The sequence below is a fragment of the Oncorhynchus nerka genome, linkage group LG3, assembly GCF_034236695.1.
Source record: "Oncorhynchus nerka isolate Pitt River linkage group LG3, Oner_Uvic_2.0, whole genome shotgun sequence".
NCBI lineage: Eukaryota > Metazoa > Chordata > Actinopteri > Salmoniformes > Salmonidae > Oncorhynchus > Oncorhynchus nerka.
Window position 1 is genome coordinate 53,070,123 of NC_088398.1, and position 20,206 is coordinate 53,090,328.

At 43.8% G+C, this 20,206-nt stretch overlaps 1 protein-coding gene across 1 annotated transcript in view; it reads left to right on the plus strand.

Moving 5' to 3' along the window:
- Positions 1–2,324, plus strand: part of LOC115110682 (integrin beta-5-like) — a 96,603-nt gene extending 94,279 nt beyond the window's left edge. Inside the window, exon 15 of the mRNA XM_029636528.2 lies at positions 1,285–2,324. Within this exon, the coding sequence (XP_029492388.1) occupies positions 1,285–1,380 (96 nt within the window). The 3' untranslated portion in view covers positions 1,381–2,324. The remainder of the gene's footprint in view (positions 1–1,284) is intronic.
- The last annotated feature ends 17,882 nt before the right edge of the window (positions 2,325–20,206 follow it).

The following is a 20,206-nucleotide window of genomic DNA, read 5'->3' on the forward strand; positions in this document are numbered from 1 at the left end:
TACACAAGCTCCCTTTAGGCCTACAGAAATAAATCCCTATAAAAACGTATCTGCGGGATACACAATCGACATTCCTTGACAAATCATGACAGTTTTATCCCACATTCAAAATGGACTGGTTGATTGAAGTATGACAATATGTATTCCATCAATGAGAGGCAGTTTTGGAATAATTGTGTCCCGTTTTTTCCCCCGCTTAAGCTACTTTGCGAACTGCTAGTGACATTTTTAGAATTGGTTATCCTAGGCTGATGTCTTTCAACTCGCCAAATTGAGCCCATTTCAAATGACCACTGAGAATAACTGTTCAAGACAGGATATGCACATCACTTAGCACTGGTAACTTTTTTTTTCATTTGGAAATGTATTCTGTTATATTACATGTTTTTTACTACAAAATAGGTGTCTTGTCTGTGATAAGGGCTTGGGAAATAAGATCGTCTTGTCTGCTAAATTAACAAAACAATGCTATTCTATTGCACAGCCATAGGCTTCTGCAAGCAAGCGCCACTGCTGAGGTTACTATCTTTTTGAAGATTGTGTTCCACAATATAATATAACCAGTTGGTATTACGGTTTCAATAAATCAAACTTAAATGGCACTTGTTTTTTTATTGACTGTATGTATGTCTGGGGCAATTAGGATTTGTTCTCTGTAATGGTTATGATTAATTAGGCATTGTTGCGCACTGATGGAATATAGATAAGTGCGCACTTTCTTGTCTGGCCTTCTGTTCATTCTGTGTTCAATTTCATTTATTGTGGCACAATCTAAGAAAAATAGATCACGGCTAGATCCACCTTTTGTAATCTGTTATGGACTGTAGCCCATGCGTCGAGCATCGACGCCGGTGTAATAGGATTCCACCTTGATCCTATATTGTCATTGTGCCTGTTTGATGGCTCTGCTGAGGTCGTAGTGGGAATTCTTGTACTTGTTCGTGTCTTCAACCATAGCTTCGGAGTTGGCTGTGAAGCTCTGTGCGGTAGCTCTGTATGATATGCTCTATATGACCACTTAAATGTGATCAGTGTGAAGAGCCTAACTTGAAGCATTTGCTGGAACAAAAAAAATGTGTTGAACCATCAGACCTCATGTTGGACCACATAGCTGTCAGTTAGTGGAAGAACTGTTTGGAACACTGACTGTTCCAAAATTCTGAGACTGGTTTAAATGTCCATCCTGCCTCAACATGTGCATGTTGCTGAACTGACCAATTTTTCAAACTTTCTGTTACTCTCTCCCCTTCTCTCTCCCTCGCTTTCTTTCATCTCTCTCTCCAGGCCTCCAACCCCCTCTACAAGCAGCCCATCTCCAGCCACCCAATAGAGACAGACTTCATTATGTATGGCAAGTCTTACAACGGAGCAGCCCACTGACCACCTCCCCATGGGGGTGTTGGTGGTGCGGGGGCACGGCAGGACCGGTCCAAGTAGAGAACCAGGAGGGGTGGGAAATGATTAAATAAACTTAACCATCTATCTGATCTGCCAAGGACTTATGACAAACAGAAGTAAAAGTAGTAGTCTGGATTGTTTCTGGGGACTGTGGCCTTTTTTTTCTCTCTGACTGAGGAGAAACAAAGTGACCAACTACCATGAAGTAATGAGATGTGACTTAAAGCTCTAGGCTGCTCTGTATGATTTACTGATGTCAGTAGAATACAGCCCAGAGGACAAGCAACAACATTCTCCTGGTCTGGAAATTGTTTAGAGGACAGAGACAATAATCTGTGCTCCTCTGAGTCATCTCTCTAGCTAACAAGCGGATGTTATATAAAGCAGAATGAACTATGTAGACAGAACAATGAAACTCTATCTGTCACTGACATTTTGTGTTAAATTGCCAACTTCACATCACAAACCAGGGTTTCCCAAACTCTGTCCTCACGACCCCAAAGGGTGCACATTTTGTTTTTTGTCCTAGCACTACTCAGCTGATTCAAATAATCAACTAATTATCTAGCTTTGATAATTTGAATCAGCTGTGTAGTGTTAAGGAAAAATACTAAATGTGTTCCACTTGGGGTTCCGAGGACCGAATTTGGGAAACGCTGTCATAAACCATAACATCGCCTTCACATAAACAGCAATACACATTGTACAGACAGCCAAGGCATCGACTTATATTTGTATGTATATATTTTTTTTACTCTTAAAAATGCCTATCCTGACACTCACTATGCATCCTCCTTCATAACAAATGGAAATATGAATTGATGTACATCAGCAGGAGATTTTCAGGTTTATGAGATAATAACATCAAATGTTTTTGTGGACTTTGGCGTCATGGTACTAACATTAAAAGAGCAATAGTTTTCTTACCCTTGTTTCACACAATATATTATATTATTAGGAGAGGCTCAAAGTGACTAGGAATCTCCATCTATTCTCATTGTGTTTCTATTATTGTTGTTACACTATATATGCACTTCTTTCTCTAGTCTAGATCTATTGTTTGTGCTGTGTCAGCACCTATTGTCATTGCCAAACAAATAGATACATTTGGATACAGCACAAACGGATCTGGAACCAGGAACCATTCAGTATGACTGCAATAACCCTGCTCTCTGTCATGGCTACATTACTTGCACTGTGAGTGTGGGTGGGCGGAGAGACAGGGAACGTCTCTAAGCTGTGTTGACATGGGACATAACTCTCTCCCTCACCCATTCCAACAGGAAGAAGCAGGCTAAAACATATCACTGGAGTTATGAAAGGGCTACAGTATGAGATGGGAGGGAATACTTCTCATTAAATGTGTTCCATGGCCTTTTTTGTGATGGTGAGCTAGGCTTGAGAGAGTGCGAGAGAGAGCGGGAGACGATGGACGAAAAAAAGTGTGAGCACTAACTTTTATGGATGTGTGTGCCAAACGCAATAAGAATCATATAAAACAATCTGCTTACTTGTGTGTCTTGGCACCATGTGAGGAAATGCATGAGCCCAGACCTTTCCTGTACAGCATTGATAATTCACCATTAGAAACCAATAGATTTACAACACTACTGTGTGTACATGTCATTCTGCACACAGAGCAGGTATTCACGAAACAGCAATAAATGGATGACTTAAAAGCAAATATATCCCATTTATTTGACTTTTACTCCCATGGTGATCCTCTTGCAATTTTTCCCCCACTTTGTCTAGACTCCTCAACCTTTTATTTGTTTTACCTATGCATAGTTTCACCTGTTTCACCAATAAACTATACTTCCTAGCAGCAGCACATTTCCAAATAACAAAAATAAACAGCCAGTGTTGGAGGGTGGCTGAAGGTTAAGAGAGACATGAATGAAATTAACTGAGTGTTGGAGGGTGACAATGTTAAGAGAGACATGAATGAATTGGGGGTCTGTCTTTGGCTTAGACCTCAGGTGCCAGGGAAGATGTGCATGTGCTCAAACACATCTGTTCTCACTCTCAACCAATAAGCAACAGTCTACTGCCCTCATACAGAAACACAGAGTAAAGGTGGTCTTGTCTCCCTTTACACCTTGGTTTCTGCTGTCGCCCATGACAACCCTCACCATGTGCTTCTCTCCCTAGCTAACCCAGATTTGTATTTTAGGGATATGGAACATGTCTATGGGACTGGAGGGGCTGTTATTTCAGCCTGAAGTGAGGTCATAAACCCCCCCCCCTCCTCCTGGTGTCTTGGTGGGGGCCTCATCCCCCGCGAGGCAGGGCCCAGCCTCAGTCCAGGTTTCAGCTGTAGGGAAAAAGTAGGTTAGCGTGTTCGTTTATTATCTCTGCCTGCTGAACAGGGACACAGGGCACAGTTAAAATGGAAGCTGTAGGGACTTCCAGTACGGTAAGTGCACTTGTTTGTTGAACAGTAAAGGAAATAATGCCGAAGGCTTCCGAAAGATCAGGCCCAATCAGCAGGTAGCCTCTGTGGACTGGAAATCTAGCCTCGTTAACACAATCAATACTTTAATTAAGCACAATCGAGCTGGCCCCGGAGTGTGATGTAGACTGACTGTGGGTCTGGAGGGGTATAATGAGGGGCAATGAATGGGTCGTTGAAAAGAGAAGTCAATGGTAATAGGACCAATACGTCAGTGACTCCTGATAGATGCCATTCACTCCTCAGTGCACATGATTGGGAAATGCATGCTAGATAAGATGTTAGATGTAAACGGCACTCGGGGGGTTGAGTCGATTTGGAGTTACATAATTGAAATGTATTTTCCAATGTTATTGTGAGCAGGGAGGGAGCTCCTACAATAGTGTAGAGAAGCTTGGAAATCTGTGTGTGTATTTTGGAAGAGGGTAGCAGACTAATGGTGTGAAAGTGTGTCTTCCATGCACCCATTCCCTTACCTCTCATCACACTTTGACAAACCTGAAACTTCTTCCATTGGTCAGCTGACCTTCTACCATGTTTCTATTCTTCATTCACACATGTTCCGCTTTCGTTTTTCTTTCTCTGCTGTCTGTATTGCTCCCTTTCCTCTTTCTCATGTTTTCGCTCTCTTTAGACTACACATCCTCTTTCCAGCTTCCCACTCTTTGTCTTGTTCCTCTTCTTCACTTCCCGTCTCACCTCAGATGTGTCAAGATGACCCAGTACCATCTCTAATCCTTACAGCCTGAGGGAAAGCACTGATCGCAAGAAACACTGGATGCCAAAAAGACAACTCGCAGCACAAGCTATCTACCATCTGGATGTGTGTGCTGTTTTCATTGCTGTTGCTAACTGCACTAACAGCATGGGGCCCTGACCACGTGATGCATCAGTTTGGTTGGGGCCAGGCAAACTGCACTCCGTGATTGTCAATAACTGACACGACTGGAATTAGAGGAATGTTAAATAAGCTTCTCAAAAGCAAGACACTGACTACCATTTTATTCCTCGGGAGGAAATTCCACATAACAACAACTCTAACTCAACTGTGTCATAATGTATCTCGTCAAAAAAGGGGAAAGCACATACAAAGTCAACTCTCTCCCATTCTAACACCTTTTTAATGTATCCAGTCAGTGCTTCTAACATCAGGAGGCTTAAGAAATTCAGATTGGCCCCTAAGACCCTCACAAACTTTTACAGATTTACAATTGAGAGCATCCTGTCGGGCTGTATCACCGCCTGGTACGGCAACTGCACTGCCTGCAAGCGCAGGTCTTTCCAGAGGGTGGTGCGGTCTGCCCAACGCATCACCGGGGGTACACTGCCTGCCCTCCAGGACATCTACAGCACCCGATGTCACAGGAAGGCCAAAAAGATCATCAAGGACATTAACCACCCGAGCCATGGCTATTTAACCCAACTACCATCCAGAAGGCGAGGTCAATAGAAGTGCATCAGCTTCTATCTCAAGGCCATTGGACTGTTAAATAACCACCACTAGCCGACTACCACCCAGTTACTCATCCCTGCACCTTAGAGCCTGCTGCCCTATATACATAGACATGGAATCACTGGTCACTTTAATAATGTTTACATACTGTTTTACTCATTTCATATGTATATACTGTATTCTACTGAATTTTGGTCAATGCCACTCTGACATTGCTCATCCTAATATTTATATATTTCTTAATTACATTATTTTACTTTTAGATGTCTGTGTATTGTTGTGAATTGTTAGATACTACTGCACTGTTGGAGCTAGTAACACAAGCATTTTGCTACACCCGCAATAACATCTGCTAAATATGTGTATGTGACCAATCAATTTGATTTGATTTATACTAGAGTGGAACAATGAAAAAACTCAGTGGAACTGGCTGAGGTCCAGAGTTCAGTTTAAGCGGTGTAGAGAATGATGAAGATGAACACTTCACAGTAAAGCTTATCCACTATAGAACTTCATACTGTACTATAGAAACAAAACAAAAAAGGGATATATTTGAGGGTTTTATGTTGACGTTTCAGCAGCACAAAGGCCTTTCTCTAGACCAGTCACAATGAACAATTATGTGACACATTGTAAACAGTATCAGACCCCCCCCATGAAGTCAAACTAAGCTACTGTAATAATATAATTAAGCCAATTTATTTACCCATTCTCCTGGAATTAAACATTGACAGGGTCATGCAACTGTTGCAGCATGCAAAGCTAGCTTTCTCTCTTCTTCACAGCTTTGGAGGGTCCAGGGGGAAAAGGTTCTGCAGTAAGAAGTGTTGTTCAGTAGGGATTAGCGTCTCTTTGTGATGTAAATACTCTGTAAACTATGGCCTAGTTCCCATGTCCGTACCAAAGACCATACAGGGACCAGGAGGTTTTAACACGCATGCAGGCAGTGTGTGCCAATCATCACTGGGCTCCTGTCCCCACCAATGGCATCCACACGCTTCCATGCGTATCCCGCTGTGCTCCCATGCCCAGGCCCATCATGCCAACTATGATGTAGTGTTTAACAAAGCATGTAACAAATATCCATCACAAAGGCCCCGTGAGCCATAACAAGCACAATATTTTACCAGAACGTCATGCTTTTGTGAATTTGAATTGTCCCCTGCTTGTGAATGCTTGGTTTGTCTGCCTGCATCATTCCAGATATGAGCGATAAATCACATTAATTACATCTACCTTCATAGATGTTGACACACAGTTACACCCAAATACACACACACAATCAAACAGGTCCAGTTAACACTAGCACAGCGGTAACATAACCTTTGACCCGAGTTAGGTAGCATTATCCTGACCATGTGTGTGTTAGTTCATATCAGATTCACTTATATGTCCTCGGAGTGAAATGACAGGTGTAGATCGACCTAACAGATATGATAAAGAATAGATGTAAAACTATCCATGCAAAAACCATGCCGTAGCCCTCTCCAGTGAGCCAGGCAGATATGTTATCATGTGGCTCCACATGCTGGACATTACAGTACATGACATCTCTGGAGTAAACTAATGGCTAATGACTGACTCCCCACACTCTAATATAAAGTGTATTTTGTTGCCATCTACTGGATGGAGTGAAGTAGTAGTAAGTGCTTGATACTTTTGTTCATTTAGTAGTCTAAACCAGGGGAGGGGTTCTACTCAACTATGGGCCGGTCTCACAGACAGGGTTTAGATTAAGCCAGGAGTAGGCCTTAATGTGTACTATTTAAACTAGGACATTTAAGTAGCTTTCATGAACTTGGCTTAGTTAGTCAGAGACTATGGAGTCCTCGAGTAAGGTAAGTAAACCTAAATGAGAACACCTGGGTTAAGCCTGATTACGTTAAGTATGAGCACATGCTGTTGGTCTAATGGTGCTCATAAAACCCGGACTGGAATAGAAAACACCATTACTGGTGTGAATCTTGAGACAATGGCAGAGGCAAAAATAATTAGTTGAAAAAACTTTAGTGAGTATGAAAAAACGCTACTAAAACAGAAAAATAGTGGTTGGGCTGCAATTTGTAGTGAATTCAATGCAGATGAAAATGTAAACAAGAAGAGTACAGCAACTTCAGGTGAGATCTTCATTATTATCAATATTTCACATTTCTCATATTCATATTTTGTGACATCACTTATATTGAATGATATCTGCCTTTTATAGACTGTGGAAGAATCTTAAACGGGCTTTAAAAAAGAGAGAATTCAGAGATCAGAAGAGAGCGATTTACTACCGGTTGGTTGATCACCAAAAAAAGACAAGACTGATGAATTGAGTGATTTAGCTGTCTGGAGTAAAAGGGCACCAGCAACCTCTGGATGGTATACCAATTTGTAAGTCGCTCTGGATAAGAGCGTCTGCTAAATGACTTAAATGTAAATGTAAATGATACCAGATGATGACCAACCTCTGGATGGTATACCAGATGATGACCATTTGGGCAGTCCAGATGAAGAACTGAGCACAAATGGTACATATACCAAAGAAAGTAAATTGGTTACTTCCTTTGGTAAATATATTCCATTGTCTGTCAATCTTTATTATTCTTTCATTCTAAGGATCATACGAGTTTATCTGTGCTTCTAACGGTGTTCTTTTTCCAGAGGAAGGGAATCTGAACAGGTTGGAAGAGCCAGTGCACAGTGAGTGTGTACCCTCCATCTGCTATAGCATCCCTGAGAGAAGATGCTGCCACCACCTTTCAGCAGAGAACATAAAAGATGACCATGAATGATAAGTTCGTCAGAGAATTTCATGAGTGTTACCGATACAAGTATCCTGTGTGTGTGTCTTTCTTTTCTCTCCTTCTCCCCTCACAGGTGAAAATCATCACTCCCCAATCAGTCATCAATCAGAAGACATACCTCCTCCTGTTTCCTACCCAATCACAGTTCCTTTCCCTTGGTTTAAAAACCCTGTCAGTAATTTGCTCTTGAGGTCAATCTCTCTGTAAATGCCATGTCTGTAGGTCTGTGTTTCACTCTCTTTGTGTATTTTTGTTTGAGCACTTTCATCACCTGTGAGTATTGTTATGGTGTTTGTTTGCTGGTGGGAAAAGGGGAAACCAAGACAAGTCGCCCATGGGCATACACTACCCGTAGGTAGACTTTGTTAAATACACTAGTTAGAACTGGGCGGACCACCCACTGTATTTTTGGTTAGTTAGTTAGCTGTTGTTAAAGTAGGCTAGTCTAGCTTAGGGGTGTTTTTGAATACTTATTGTTTCTTTCCTTGGGTCCAGCTCAGCCCCTTTTCCTGCTCCCCCCATTACTGTGTGTTTATTAATAAACCCTGAGTTTGACGGTAGATTTCAGTAGTCGTGGTTATTTCGTTCTCACTTTTACTTTGTCACAATTATAATTTGCATGAGTTATGTTACGTGTCTCATTACCATCCCCCCTAGACTGTTGGACCAAAAGGGATTCGTAACAATGAGCATAAAATGAAATAGCTGAAGGAAGAACATGAAATGAAAATAAGATTTCTACAGGTTGAATTGGATATGAAGTCGGAAGAGAGCAGTGTGATTCAAAAAAGATACAGTAATAAGACAATTGTGATTACCAGCCATGGTGAACAATATGATATGTAAAAAATAAATGTTTTGTTATTTGGATATTCATGAGTGAGTATTTTAATCACCGCAAACCATATTTTAAACCAGCTTTGATTTAGTCACTCACTTAATTTTGCTGCACACTATTTGAATTTTGTACAGAACCAACATTATCAAAGCAAAATTAAGCCATAATGAATACATTCCATATTTAAATGTATCTCATCTAGTTGAAGTGCTACAATGTGAAAGCAACTCTGTGTGCAAGTCCTCGTTGGTCATTGCCTGCCTTAGCCATGGGAACATCTGGCCTAGCGTCGTCCGGATTAGGGAGGGTTTGGCCCGTAGGGATATCCTTGTCTCATCGCGCACCAGCGACTCCTGTGGCTGGATGCGCGCTGTGTTAAGAAGCAGTGCGGGTTGGGTTGTGTTTTGGAGGACGCATGGCTTTTGACCTTCGTCTCTCCCGAGCCCGCACGGGAGTTGTGGGGATGAGACAAGATAGTAATTACAAACAATTGTATACCACGAAATTGGGGAGAAAAGGGGGTAAAATAAAAAATACAAATAAATAATAACATCAAATTGATCAGAAATACAGTGTAGACATTGTTAATGTTGTAAACGACTATTGTAGCTGGAAACGACTGATTTGTAATGGAATATCTACATAGGCGTACAGAGGCCCATTATCAGCAACCATCACTCCTGTGTTCCAATGGCACATTGTGTTAGCTAATCTAAGTTTATCATTTTAAAAGGGCTAATTGATAATCAGAAAACCCTTTTGCAATTATGTTAGCACAGCTGACAACTGATTAAAGAAGCAATAAAACTGGCCTTCTAGTTGAGTTTCTGGAGCATCAGCATTTGTGGGTTTGATTACAGGCTCAAAATGGTCAGAAACAAAGGACTTTCTTCTGAAACTCATCAGGCTATTCTTGTTCTGAGAAATGAAGGCTATTCCATGTGAGAAATTGCCAAGAAATTTGGTACAACGCTGTGTACTACTCTCTTCACAGAACAGCGCAAACTGGCCCTAACCAGAATAGAAAGAGGAGTGGGAGGCCCCAGTGCACAACTGAGCAAGAGGACAAGTACATTAGTGTTTAGTTTGACAAACAGATGCCTCACAAGTCCCAAACTGGCAGCTTCATTAAATAGTACCCGCAAAACACCAGTCTCAACGTCAACATTAAAGAGGCGATTCCAGGATGCTGGCCTTCTAGGCAATTTGATGTTATTTTAGAGTATTTACTTAAGGTCTTCATAGCAAAACAACGCAAGGGCACACGAGAACACTAAATAAATCATGAGACCTGAGCAACTGGCCCAGTCCACAGAGGAATCTAAATAGTCATCCCCCCCTCCACCCCCGCCCTCAAGGAACGGCTCCCGATGGTCCACCAGGGGTAGTTGAACGTCGACGGAAGTCCCGAATGAGTCCGGGTCCATAATGTGCCAGGCCGGAACCCAAGAACGTTCCTCAGGCCTGTAACCTTCCCAGTCCACGAGATACTGTGTCCCTCACCGGAACTGATGACTGGAGAGGTTACGTCGCACAATGTAGGCTGGCTGTCCTGCAATCATGCGAGACGGAGGTGGAGGCCGAGTGGCCGGAACCAGAGGACTGAACACCACAGGCTTGAGTCTGGAGATGTGGAATTTGGGATGAACCCTCATGGACCAGGGAAGATGAAGGCGATAGGTCACTGGATTAAAGCACTGTAGAACCTTGAATAGCCCAACGTACAGGGGAACCAACTTCCTAGATTCCAGAGGCAGATAGAGGCAGATCCCTAGTAGACAACCAGACCATCTGGCCTGGACGCAGGAGGGGACTCGGGTGGCGATGACGGTTGGCCTGTCGTTGAACCCAAGCTGAGGACCTCAGGAGCGCTGACCGAGCCCTCTTCCAGGTCCAGCGGCAATGAGAGATGAGGCGTTGAGTGGACGGAACCATCACTTCAATCTCCTGATCTGGAAACAGGGGGGCTGGTAACCGTACAACACCTGGAATGGTGACAAGCCAGTGGAGGAACACTGGAGAGTTGTGTGTATACTCCTCCCAGGGAAAGTGCTGACTCCAAGTGGCGGGGTTGGCGGACACACAGCATCGTAAAGGCGGTCTCCATATCCTGGTTCACCCACTCAGTTTGACCATTGGACTGAGGGTGATAACCTAAGGACAGACTGGCTGATGACCCCAGAAGAGTACAGAATGCCCTCCAAAATCTGGAGGCAAACTGGGGGCCCCGGTCAGAGACTATATCCAGAGGAAGTCCGTGAAGGCGGAAAACATGCTGAATGACTAGCTGAGCAGTCTCACAGGCAGATGGAATCTTGGGCAGCAGAATGAAATGTACCGCCTTGGAAAATAGGTCCACAATGACCAGAATGACCGTGAGTCCCTCTGAGGATGGAAGGCCCATGATGAAATCCATAGAGAGATGGGACCAGGGTTGAGAAGGTGTTGGCAGTGGATGAAGAAGCCCCAGAGGTTGCTGACAAGGAGTCTTGTTCCAGGCACATGTCGGACAGGCAGCCTCAAAGGTCAGAGTGTCCGCCTCCGCCGAGGGCAACCAAAACCACCTCCTCAAAAACTCTAGCGTTTGCTGCCCTCCAGGGTGTGAGGTGAGACGCGATGAGTGATACCACTGAAGTACCTTGGACCGTGCCCCAAGAGGAACAAGAAGTATGTTATTTGGACAGCCGTCTGGTACTGCCTCCCTACCTTGCACCTCCCTCATTGCAGTCTCTATACCCCAGGACACCGGCCCGAGGATGAGCGACCTGGGGATGATGGGTTCAAGCGGGCGATCCTCACTGAAGCTGGGGAACTGGCGAGAAAGGGCATCCGGCTTCACGTTCTTAGACCCCGGACGGTAAGATAACGTGAATCTGAACCAAGTGAAGAAGAGAGCCCAGTGAGCCTTTCGGGGGTTGAGGCGTTTAGCCTCCTGGATGTAGGCCAGGTTCTTGTGGTCAGTCCAAATCATAAAGGGATGTTCCGAGCCCTCCAACCAGTGCCGCCACTCCACCTAAGCCAGTTTGACCACAATAAGTTCCTGATTGCCAACATCATAGTTCCTCTCCACTGGAGTGAGACGCCTGGAGAAGAAGGCACAGGGATGAAGCTTTTGGTCTTTCGCCGAGCGCTGAGACAGAACCACCCCCAAGCCAACGTCAGAGGCATCCACCTCTATCACGAAGGGAAGAGAAGGATCCGCATGAACGAGAATGGGTGCAGAAGAAAATCGACGTTTCAGATCCTGGAACGCCTTCTCAGCAGCAGTGGTCCAGCATACATGCCCAGCCGAGCCCTTGGTGAGTGTTGTCAATGGCGTCGCCACAGCACTAAAGTTTCTCACAAATGTCCGGTAGAAATGAGCAAAACCCAAAAAACGCTGAACTTGCTTTGACCGTGCTGGGTCGCGGCCAGTTGACCACCGCTCCTACCTTTTGGGAGTCCATCAGTACACAGTCCTGAGACACGATGTACCCCAGGAAGGAGATCTGAGGGACGTGAAACACACACTTTTCGATCTTCACGAACAAGTGATGAGCGAGGAGTCTTTGAAGAACCTGGCAGACATGTTGGACATGGACTTGGAGAATATGAGGATGTCATCCAGGTACACAAACACGAACTGGTGAAGGAAGTCACACATCACATCATTAATCAGGGCCTGGAAAAACAGCTGGAGCATTAGTAAGTCCAAACGGCATGACCCAGTACTCGTAATGTCCATTAGGAGTGTTGAACGCTGTCTTCCACTCGTCTCCCTGTCTGATGCGCACCAGATTGTACGCGTTCCCTAATCCAATTTATAGAGAACCGTAGCTCCCTGGAGTCTCTCAAAATCTGATGACATAAGAGGAAGGGGGATAACGGTTCTTGATGGTAATGTTATTTAAACCCCGGTAATCCATATCCGCTCCTGCAGGTGAAGTGGGCGGCCGATGAAAATCAGCCGCCACGCCTCCTCAATATAACTGTTCATGGTTGCAGTCTCTGGACCTGAGAGAGAATACAGCCCTCCTCTCGGAGGACTGGTACCTAACAGGAGGTTGATGGCCCAATTGTAGGGCCTGTGAGGAGATAGTTTGCTGGCCCTTTGTTTGCTGAAGACCTGACCCTAATCCCGAGGTATGCGGGAAAGGTCAGGCTTGTCATTCCCAGCCAGAGGAACAGGAGGATCAGAAGTCTCCAGATGAGCAGGTCCTCAGGAGACTGTATCTGACTCTCCAGAGCGGAAAGTCTGGTGCCTCCCAATTGCATCGGTTCCTCTGAAGGATATGAAGAACCCTGATGGGGTACAGGACAAGCAGGCCCAGCATACGGCAGTGGAACAAATGAAGAATCGACTCCCTCAGCGAGGCCCAAAACACTGGAACCAACTCGGAACCCCTTGAATCCGGTTGTCAACCCAGATGGCCAGAATGGTAAGCTCTTCCAGAGTGTCAGGGTTGTCCCGGGAAGCCAGTTCGTACTTGAGGGCCTCGCGGAGTCCGTTCAGAAAGACTGATAGAAGTGCCTCTATATTCCAACCACTCTCAGCGACGAGCGTCCGAAAGTCAACAGCGTAATCAGCTACGCTCCGGCTGTACTGCCGAAGCACAATGAGTCTTTGAGCAGCATTCCTGCCACTGATGGGGTGATCAAAACCCTCATCTCCTGGGTGAAGCTTTGCCAATTGAAACAAATGTCTGATTGCTGCTTGGATACTAGAAGTAACCAAAGGCTGCTCTCCAGTGGCAACCTCAAGTAGCACACTCAAGGGAGAAAACCTGACCTGTGACAGATCAGTTTATTGACTTCAGACCCAAGACCCTTGTGGGGGTTGTAGAGCAATAGAATGTGTAGGCCAAACCATTCGGACACTACAGACTATTTTATGACAAAAAAAAAACAATTTTCGGGATCTCATGGTCTAACAAACACGGCTCTAGCTCTGTCACCTTTCACCGCAGATGCACAGGTACGATATAGTTTTGTCATACTTTCCAGGTCTATGCCCAAACAATTCGAACTTCTAATTTTAAAAATGAATCTCTCCAGAAATAAGACTCTCACTGTTGCCGCCTGCTACCGACCCCCCTCAGCTCCCAGCTGTGCCCTGGACACCATCTGTGAATTGATCGCCCCCCATCTAGCTACAGAGTTTGTTCTGTTAGGTGCCAGGTCGCAATTGTAAATGAGAACTTGTTCTCAACTTGCCTACCTGGTTAAATAAAGGTGAAATAAAAATAAATAAACTGGGATATGCTTAAAACCCCGGGCAGGCCTACAATCTAAGCTAGATGCCCTCAATCTCACACAAATCATCAAGGAACCCACCAGGTACAACCCTAAATCCGTAAACAATGGCACCCTAATTGACATTATCCTGACCAACTTTCCCTCCAAATACACCTCTGCTGTCTTCAATCAGGATCGCAGCGATCACTGCCTCATTGCCTGTATCCGCTACAGGTCCGCGGTCAAATGACCACCCCTCATCACTGTCAAACGCTCCCTAAAACACTTCTGTGAGCAGGCCTTTCTAATCGACCTGGCCCGGGTATCCTGGAAGGATATTGACCTCATCCCGTCAGTTGAGGATGCCTGGTCATTCTTTAAAAGTAACTTCCTCACCATCTCAGACAAGCATGCTCCGTTCAGTACAGATATAGCCCTTGGTTCACTCCACTCCAGACCTGACTGCCCTCGACCAGCACAAAAACATCCTGTGGCGGACTGCAATAGCATTGAATAGTCCCCGCGATATGCAACTGTTCAGGGAAGTCAGGAACCAATACATGCAGTCAGTCAGGAAAGCAAAGGCCAGCTTCTTCAAGCAGAAATTTGCATCCTGTAGCTCTAACTCCAAAAAGTTCTGGGACACTGTAAAGTCCATGCAGAACAAGAGCACCTCCTCCCAGCTGCCCACTGCACTGAGGCTAGGTAACAGCCCCCCCCCCCCCCCAGCTTCTCCTTTACCCAAATCCAGATAGCAGATGTTCTGAAAGAGCTGCAAAACCTGGACCTATACAAATCAGCTGGGCATGACAGTCTGGACCCTCTATTTCTGAAACTGTCCGCCGCCATTGTCACAACCCCTATTACCAGCCTGTTCAAACTCTTCTTCGTATCATCTGAGATCCCCAAGGATTGGAAAGCTGCTGCGGTCATCGCCCTCTTCAAAGGGGGAGACACCCTGGACCCAAACTGTTACAGACCTATATCCATCCTGCCCTGCCTATCTAAGGTCTTCGAAAGCCAAGTCAACAAACAGATCACTGCACCTCAGCCACACTCAAGGTACTAAACAATATCATAACCGCCATCGATAAAAGACAGTACTGTGCAGCCGTCTTCATCGACCTGGCCAAGGCTTTCGACTCTGTCAATCACCATATTCTTATCGGCAGACTCAGTAGCCTCGGTTTTTCAAATGACTGCATTGCCTGGTTCACCAACTACTTTGCAGACAGAGTTCAGTGTGTCAAATCGGAGGGCATGTTGTCCGGTCCTCTGCCAGTCTCTATGGGGGTACCACAGGGTTCAATTCTTGGGCCGACTCTTTTGTCTGTATATATCAATGATGTTGCCTTTGCTGCGGGCGATTCCCTGATCCACCTCTACGCAGACGACACCATTCTGTATACTTCTGGCCCTTCCTTGGACACTGTGCTATCTAACCTCCAAACGAGCTTCAATGCCATACAACACTCCTTCCGTGGCCTCCAACTGCTCTTAAACGCTAGTAAAACCAAATGCATGCTTTTCAACCGTTCGCTGCCTGCACCCGCACGCCCGACTAGCATCACCACCCTGGATGGTTCCGACCTAGAATATGTGGACATCTATAAGTACCTAGGTGTCTGGCTAGACTGCAAACTCTCTCCTTCCAGACTCATATCAAACATCTCCAATCCAAAATCAAATCTAGAGTCGGCTTTCTATTTCGCAAACAAAGCCTCCTTCACTCACGCCGCAAAACTTACCCTAGTAAAACTGACTATCCTACCGATCCTCGACTTCGGCGATGTCATCCACAAAATAGCTTCCAATACTCTACTCAGCAAACTGGATGCAGTTTATCACAGTGCCATCCGTTTTGGTACTAAAGCACCTTATACCATCCACCACTGCGACCTGTATGCTCTAGTCGGCTGGCCCTCGCTACATGTTCATCGCCAGACCCACTGGCTCCAGGTCATCTACAAGTCTATGCTAGGTAAAGCTCCGCCTTATCTCAGTTCACTGGTCACGATGGCAACACCCACCCTTAGCACACGCTCCAGCAGGTGTATCTCACTGATCATCCCTAAAGCCAAAACCTCATTTGGGCGCCTTTCCATCCAGTTCTCTGCTTCCTGTGACTGGAACGAATTGCAAAAATCGTTGAAGTTGGAGACTTTTATCTCCCTCACCAAATTTAAACATCTGCTATCTGAGCAGCTAACCGATCGCTGCAGCTGTACATAGTCCATCGGTATATAGCCCACCCAATTTACCTACCTCATCCCCATACTGTTTTTATTTTATTTACTTTTCTGCTCTTTTGCACACCAGTATCTCTACCTGCACATGTTCATCTGATCATGTATCACTCCAGTGTTAATCTGCTAAATTGTAATTATTCACTCCTGTGGCCTATTTATTGCCTACCTCCTCATGCCTTTTGCACACAATGTATATAGATTATTTTTTTCCCGACTATGTTATTGACTTTTTATTGTTTACTCCTTGTGTAACTCTGTGTTGTTGTCTGTTCACACTGCTATGCTTTATCTTGGCCAGGTCGCAGTTGCAAATGAGACCTTGTTCTTAACTAGCCTACCTGGTTAAATAAAGGTGAAAAAAATAAAAATAATTATAATAGTGGATTGAGATACATCCAATGCAAACAACATATCTCTGGCTTAAACTGACAGATTTTAATGGGACATTTTTATTATGCTAATTAGATTTTTGCGGGTGCACGGACAGCTACTATAAACGTCTGCCACTGGCCGTGTTACAGATTGTCACGCCCTGACCTTAGTATTCTTTGTTTTCTTTATTATTTTGGTTAGGTCAGGGTGTGATGAGGGTGATATGTGTTTTTGTCCTGTCTAGGGTTTTTGTATGTTTATGGGGTTGTCTCTAGTATAGGTGTTTTTATGTCTATGGTTGCCTGGATTGGTTCTCAATCCGAGGCAGCTGTTTATCATTGTCTCTGGGGACCATATTTAGGTAGCCGTATTCCTTGGGTATTTCGTGGGTTATTGTCTATGTGTAGTTGCATGTCAGCACTCGGTCTTTATAGCGTCACGTTCATTTTGTTGTTTTGTATAGTTTGTTTAGTGTTCTTCCTTTTATTAAAGAAGAATGTATTCACATCACGCTGCGCCTTGGTCTCCTCTTTACGACGAACATGACACAGATGTATTATTATACATGTGTTAAAAGGAATTTAATCTGTCAAAAGACAAGTTGCTGCTGACTTTCTTTTGAACTCCTCTCTTGGAAAAACCACACTATGGCATATGAGTCTTTAGCTACAGTATCCCCCATGTTCTCATCAGGGATGGCAAACCCAGAGGGTTAATAATATGCTATATGGAAAGGATTCTGTATGTTTTATTCACTGTCCACATGCCATATGGTCTTCGGTCCTGGGTTCAAATAATATTTGTTTTCATTCAAATACTTAAGATGCGCTCAATTCAGCTTTACTGGCACAATGGAACCAATTGGATAGTCCCACCAGGCATTCTAGCAGGCTGAATCAAACACTCAAAGTATTTGAAAGAAAACAAATACTATTTGAACCCAGGTATGTGTCCAGCTGCAGACTGTGTGTTGTGAACCAACAGAGAAAAGGTTAGAGAGAGAAAGAGAGAGAGCGCACCACCACCAGTTTGGCACACGACTGCAGGATGTTAAGTCATGGAGCTGCAACACAGTAAAAGCAGCCTGCAAACAAAGACTCCCTTATCCCTCTCTCTTCTACACCCGACCTCCTGTGTTTCATGTTGTCGTGGCTTTACTGGGCTATAGTAAACAATGGCCGCACGGGCCCTGCCAGAGGGAGTCCGGATGGTGAAAAGAACACAAGCCTAGAATGTGTTTGACATGTAGTGAGATGTAAATATTGTACAGTATAATTGTCACACACACACCCAATTACCAGAGCGTGTGGGAGGCTGTAATTATAATACAGTTACATAAACTGTTTACCACAGACTGCATGTACCATACAGTACATACTACAGATATACATAAGAGACCACTGCATTTGTCTTATGACCCAAAGTAGCACCAGATGACATAGTGAGAGAATGGAAGAATGAGAGAATGAACAAGTATATAAAAAGCTGTCCCTGTGTGTGTATTAGTAGGAATGGAGGGTGGGTATAGTTTTAACACGGTTAAAATACTGAGATTTAAAGGACATTAAGGACTGTGGGAAAGTATAGTGAGGGCAAGCACAGGGGGAAATTGTAGTACCCAATTATCATACTTGAGTAAAAGTAAAGATACCTTGATAGAAAATGACTCAAGTAAAATTCAAAATCACCAAGCAAAATTCTACTTGAGTACAAGTCTAAAAGTATTTGGTTTAAGTATAAAAAGTATATGTAAATATATAAATAATTTGATATATTAAGAAAACCAGACAACATTATTTTCTTGTTTTCTAAATTTACGGATACCCAGGGGCACACTCCAACACTCAGAAATAATTTACAAATCAAGCATTTGTGTTTAGTGAATCCACCAGATTAGAGGCAGTAGGGATGACCATGTTCTCTTGATAAGTGTATGAATTGTACCTGTTTCCTGTCCTGCTAAGCATTCAAAAGGTAGCAAGTACTTTTAGGTGTCAGGAAAAATGTATGGAGTAAAAAGTCCATTCTTTTCTTTAGGAATGTAGTGGAGTGAAAGTAAAAGTTGTCAAAAATATAAATAGTAAAGTAGAGAGACCCCAAAAACAGACTTCATTAGTACTTTAAAGTATTTTTACTTAAGTACTTTACACCATTGAGTACAGCAGTGGTCAGACAACCTACCATGCCCTTACCACCACCCTACTTGTACCAAAGGATCCAAAACCCTCAACTGGGGTCAGAGTTGACTCTCAAGTAGCCCCACCCCCAGCTGTTTAAGTGTCTTCTCAAGCCTCTCAGTCTCTAAAGAATATACAGTGTGATGTCTGGCAAAGCGAGACCAGCTCCTCAGTTTCATATCGCATAGAGACCAACCTTAGTAGGATTTCTGCCTGTTGAAAACAGCTGGAAACTAAGACATAAAGTTTTTTTTCTCTCAAATTAATGTGATCTTATAATAACCATGTAATTACAACACTTTAATAACATGTTATCGCTGCGATTCTGTGTTTGAGGATAACACATACAAGTACTGATCCTTTCAATTTTGAAGGCAAACTGTTACAAAACACACAATTCAATGAAAAATGTAAACAGGGCAGATCATTTACCATTCAACTTTATTGCCTAAGCTGCGAGTAATTGTGGCTGCTTGGTTGCTTGTACATAGGCCTATAAGAGGCGCCGGTTTCTGTATGTCATTTATAACGATGATCAAAGTCCTTTAAAATTTCGACAGTAACCAATATGGCAATTACTGTGTCTGAGCCAGAGTTTCCATGTGTGGGTGTAAATGGAAGAGAGACTTGGGGGAATTGAGAAGGTTCAGCTCATTTCTTGTAACTTGTCTGGAACCAGTTCAGAAGAGTCGTCATTGCCGTCAGCGCTGACTCCAACAAGTTCATACTCAAATTACGCTGAGATTGCTGAATACTGAAAAATTGGTCAATTGCAGAATGTCAGAAAAACCCGGAGACATTAAGCACACTCGAATATCATAGTAGTCTTGAACAACCTTGTCAAACGGCCTCATTCTTAACCAGCAGTGTTCAAAGTTCTCTGGTCTGGAAAATACTGGCCTGATATTATTTATATGTTAGTGTTAACATACCAACCAATAGAAAGATTCATCTTGATGGATGAATGGAGAGGTTCTTAGACCGTATATAAATGCCTTTCTAAGCAGCATTGGTAGACAGATAATTCCCAGATAATTTTCTAAAACCCACCATTTTAGCCTTTAAATACCAGGATATATATGTTACCATTTTATCTATTGACATCAGATCTTCAGTAATTATCCTGGTTAGCATGAAAGAAAGTCCCACACCCCAAATAGGCCTCTGTGCCTCCTATACCTCTGAGATACTAGATATCACATTTTTTGGAAACCTATCTAGGCAACCTGATACATGGAAATATTATTTTCATACAGTAGAACAT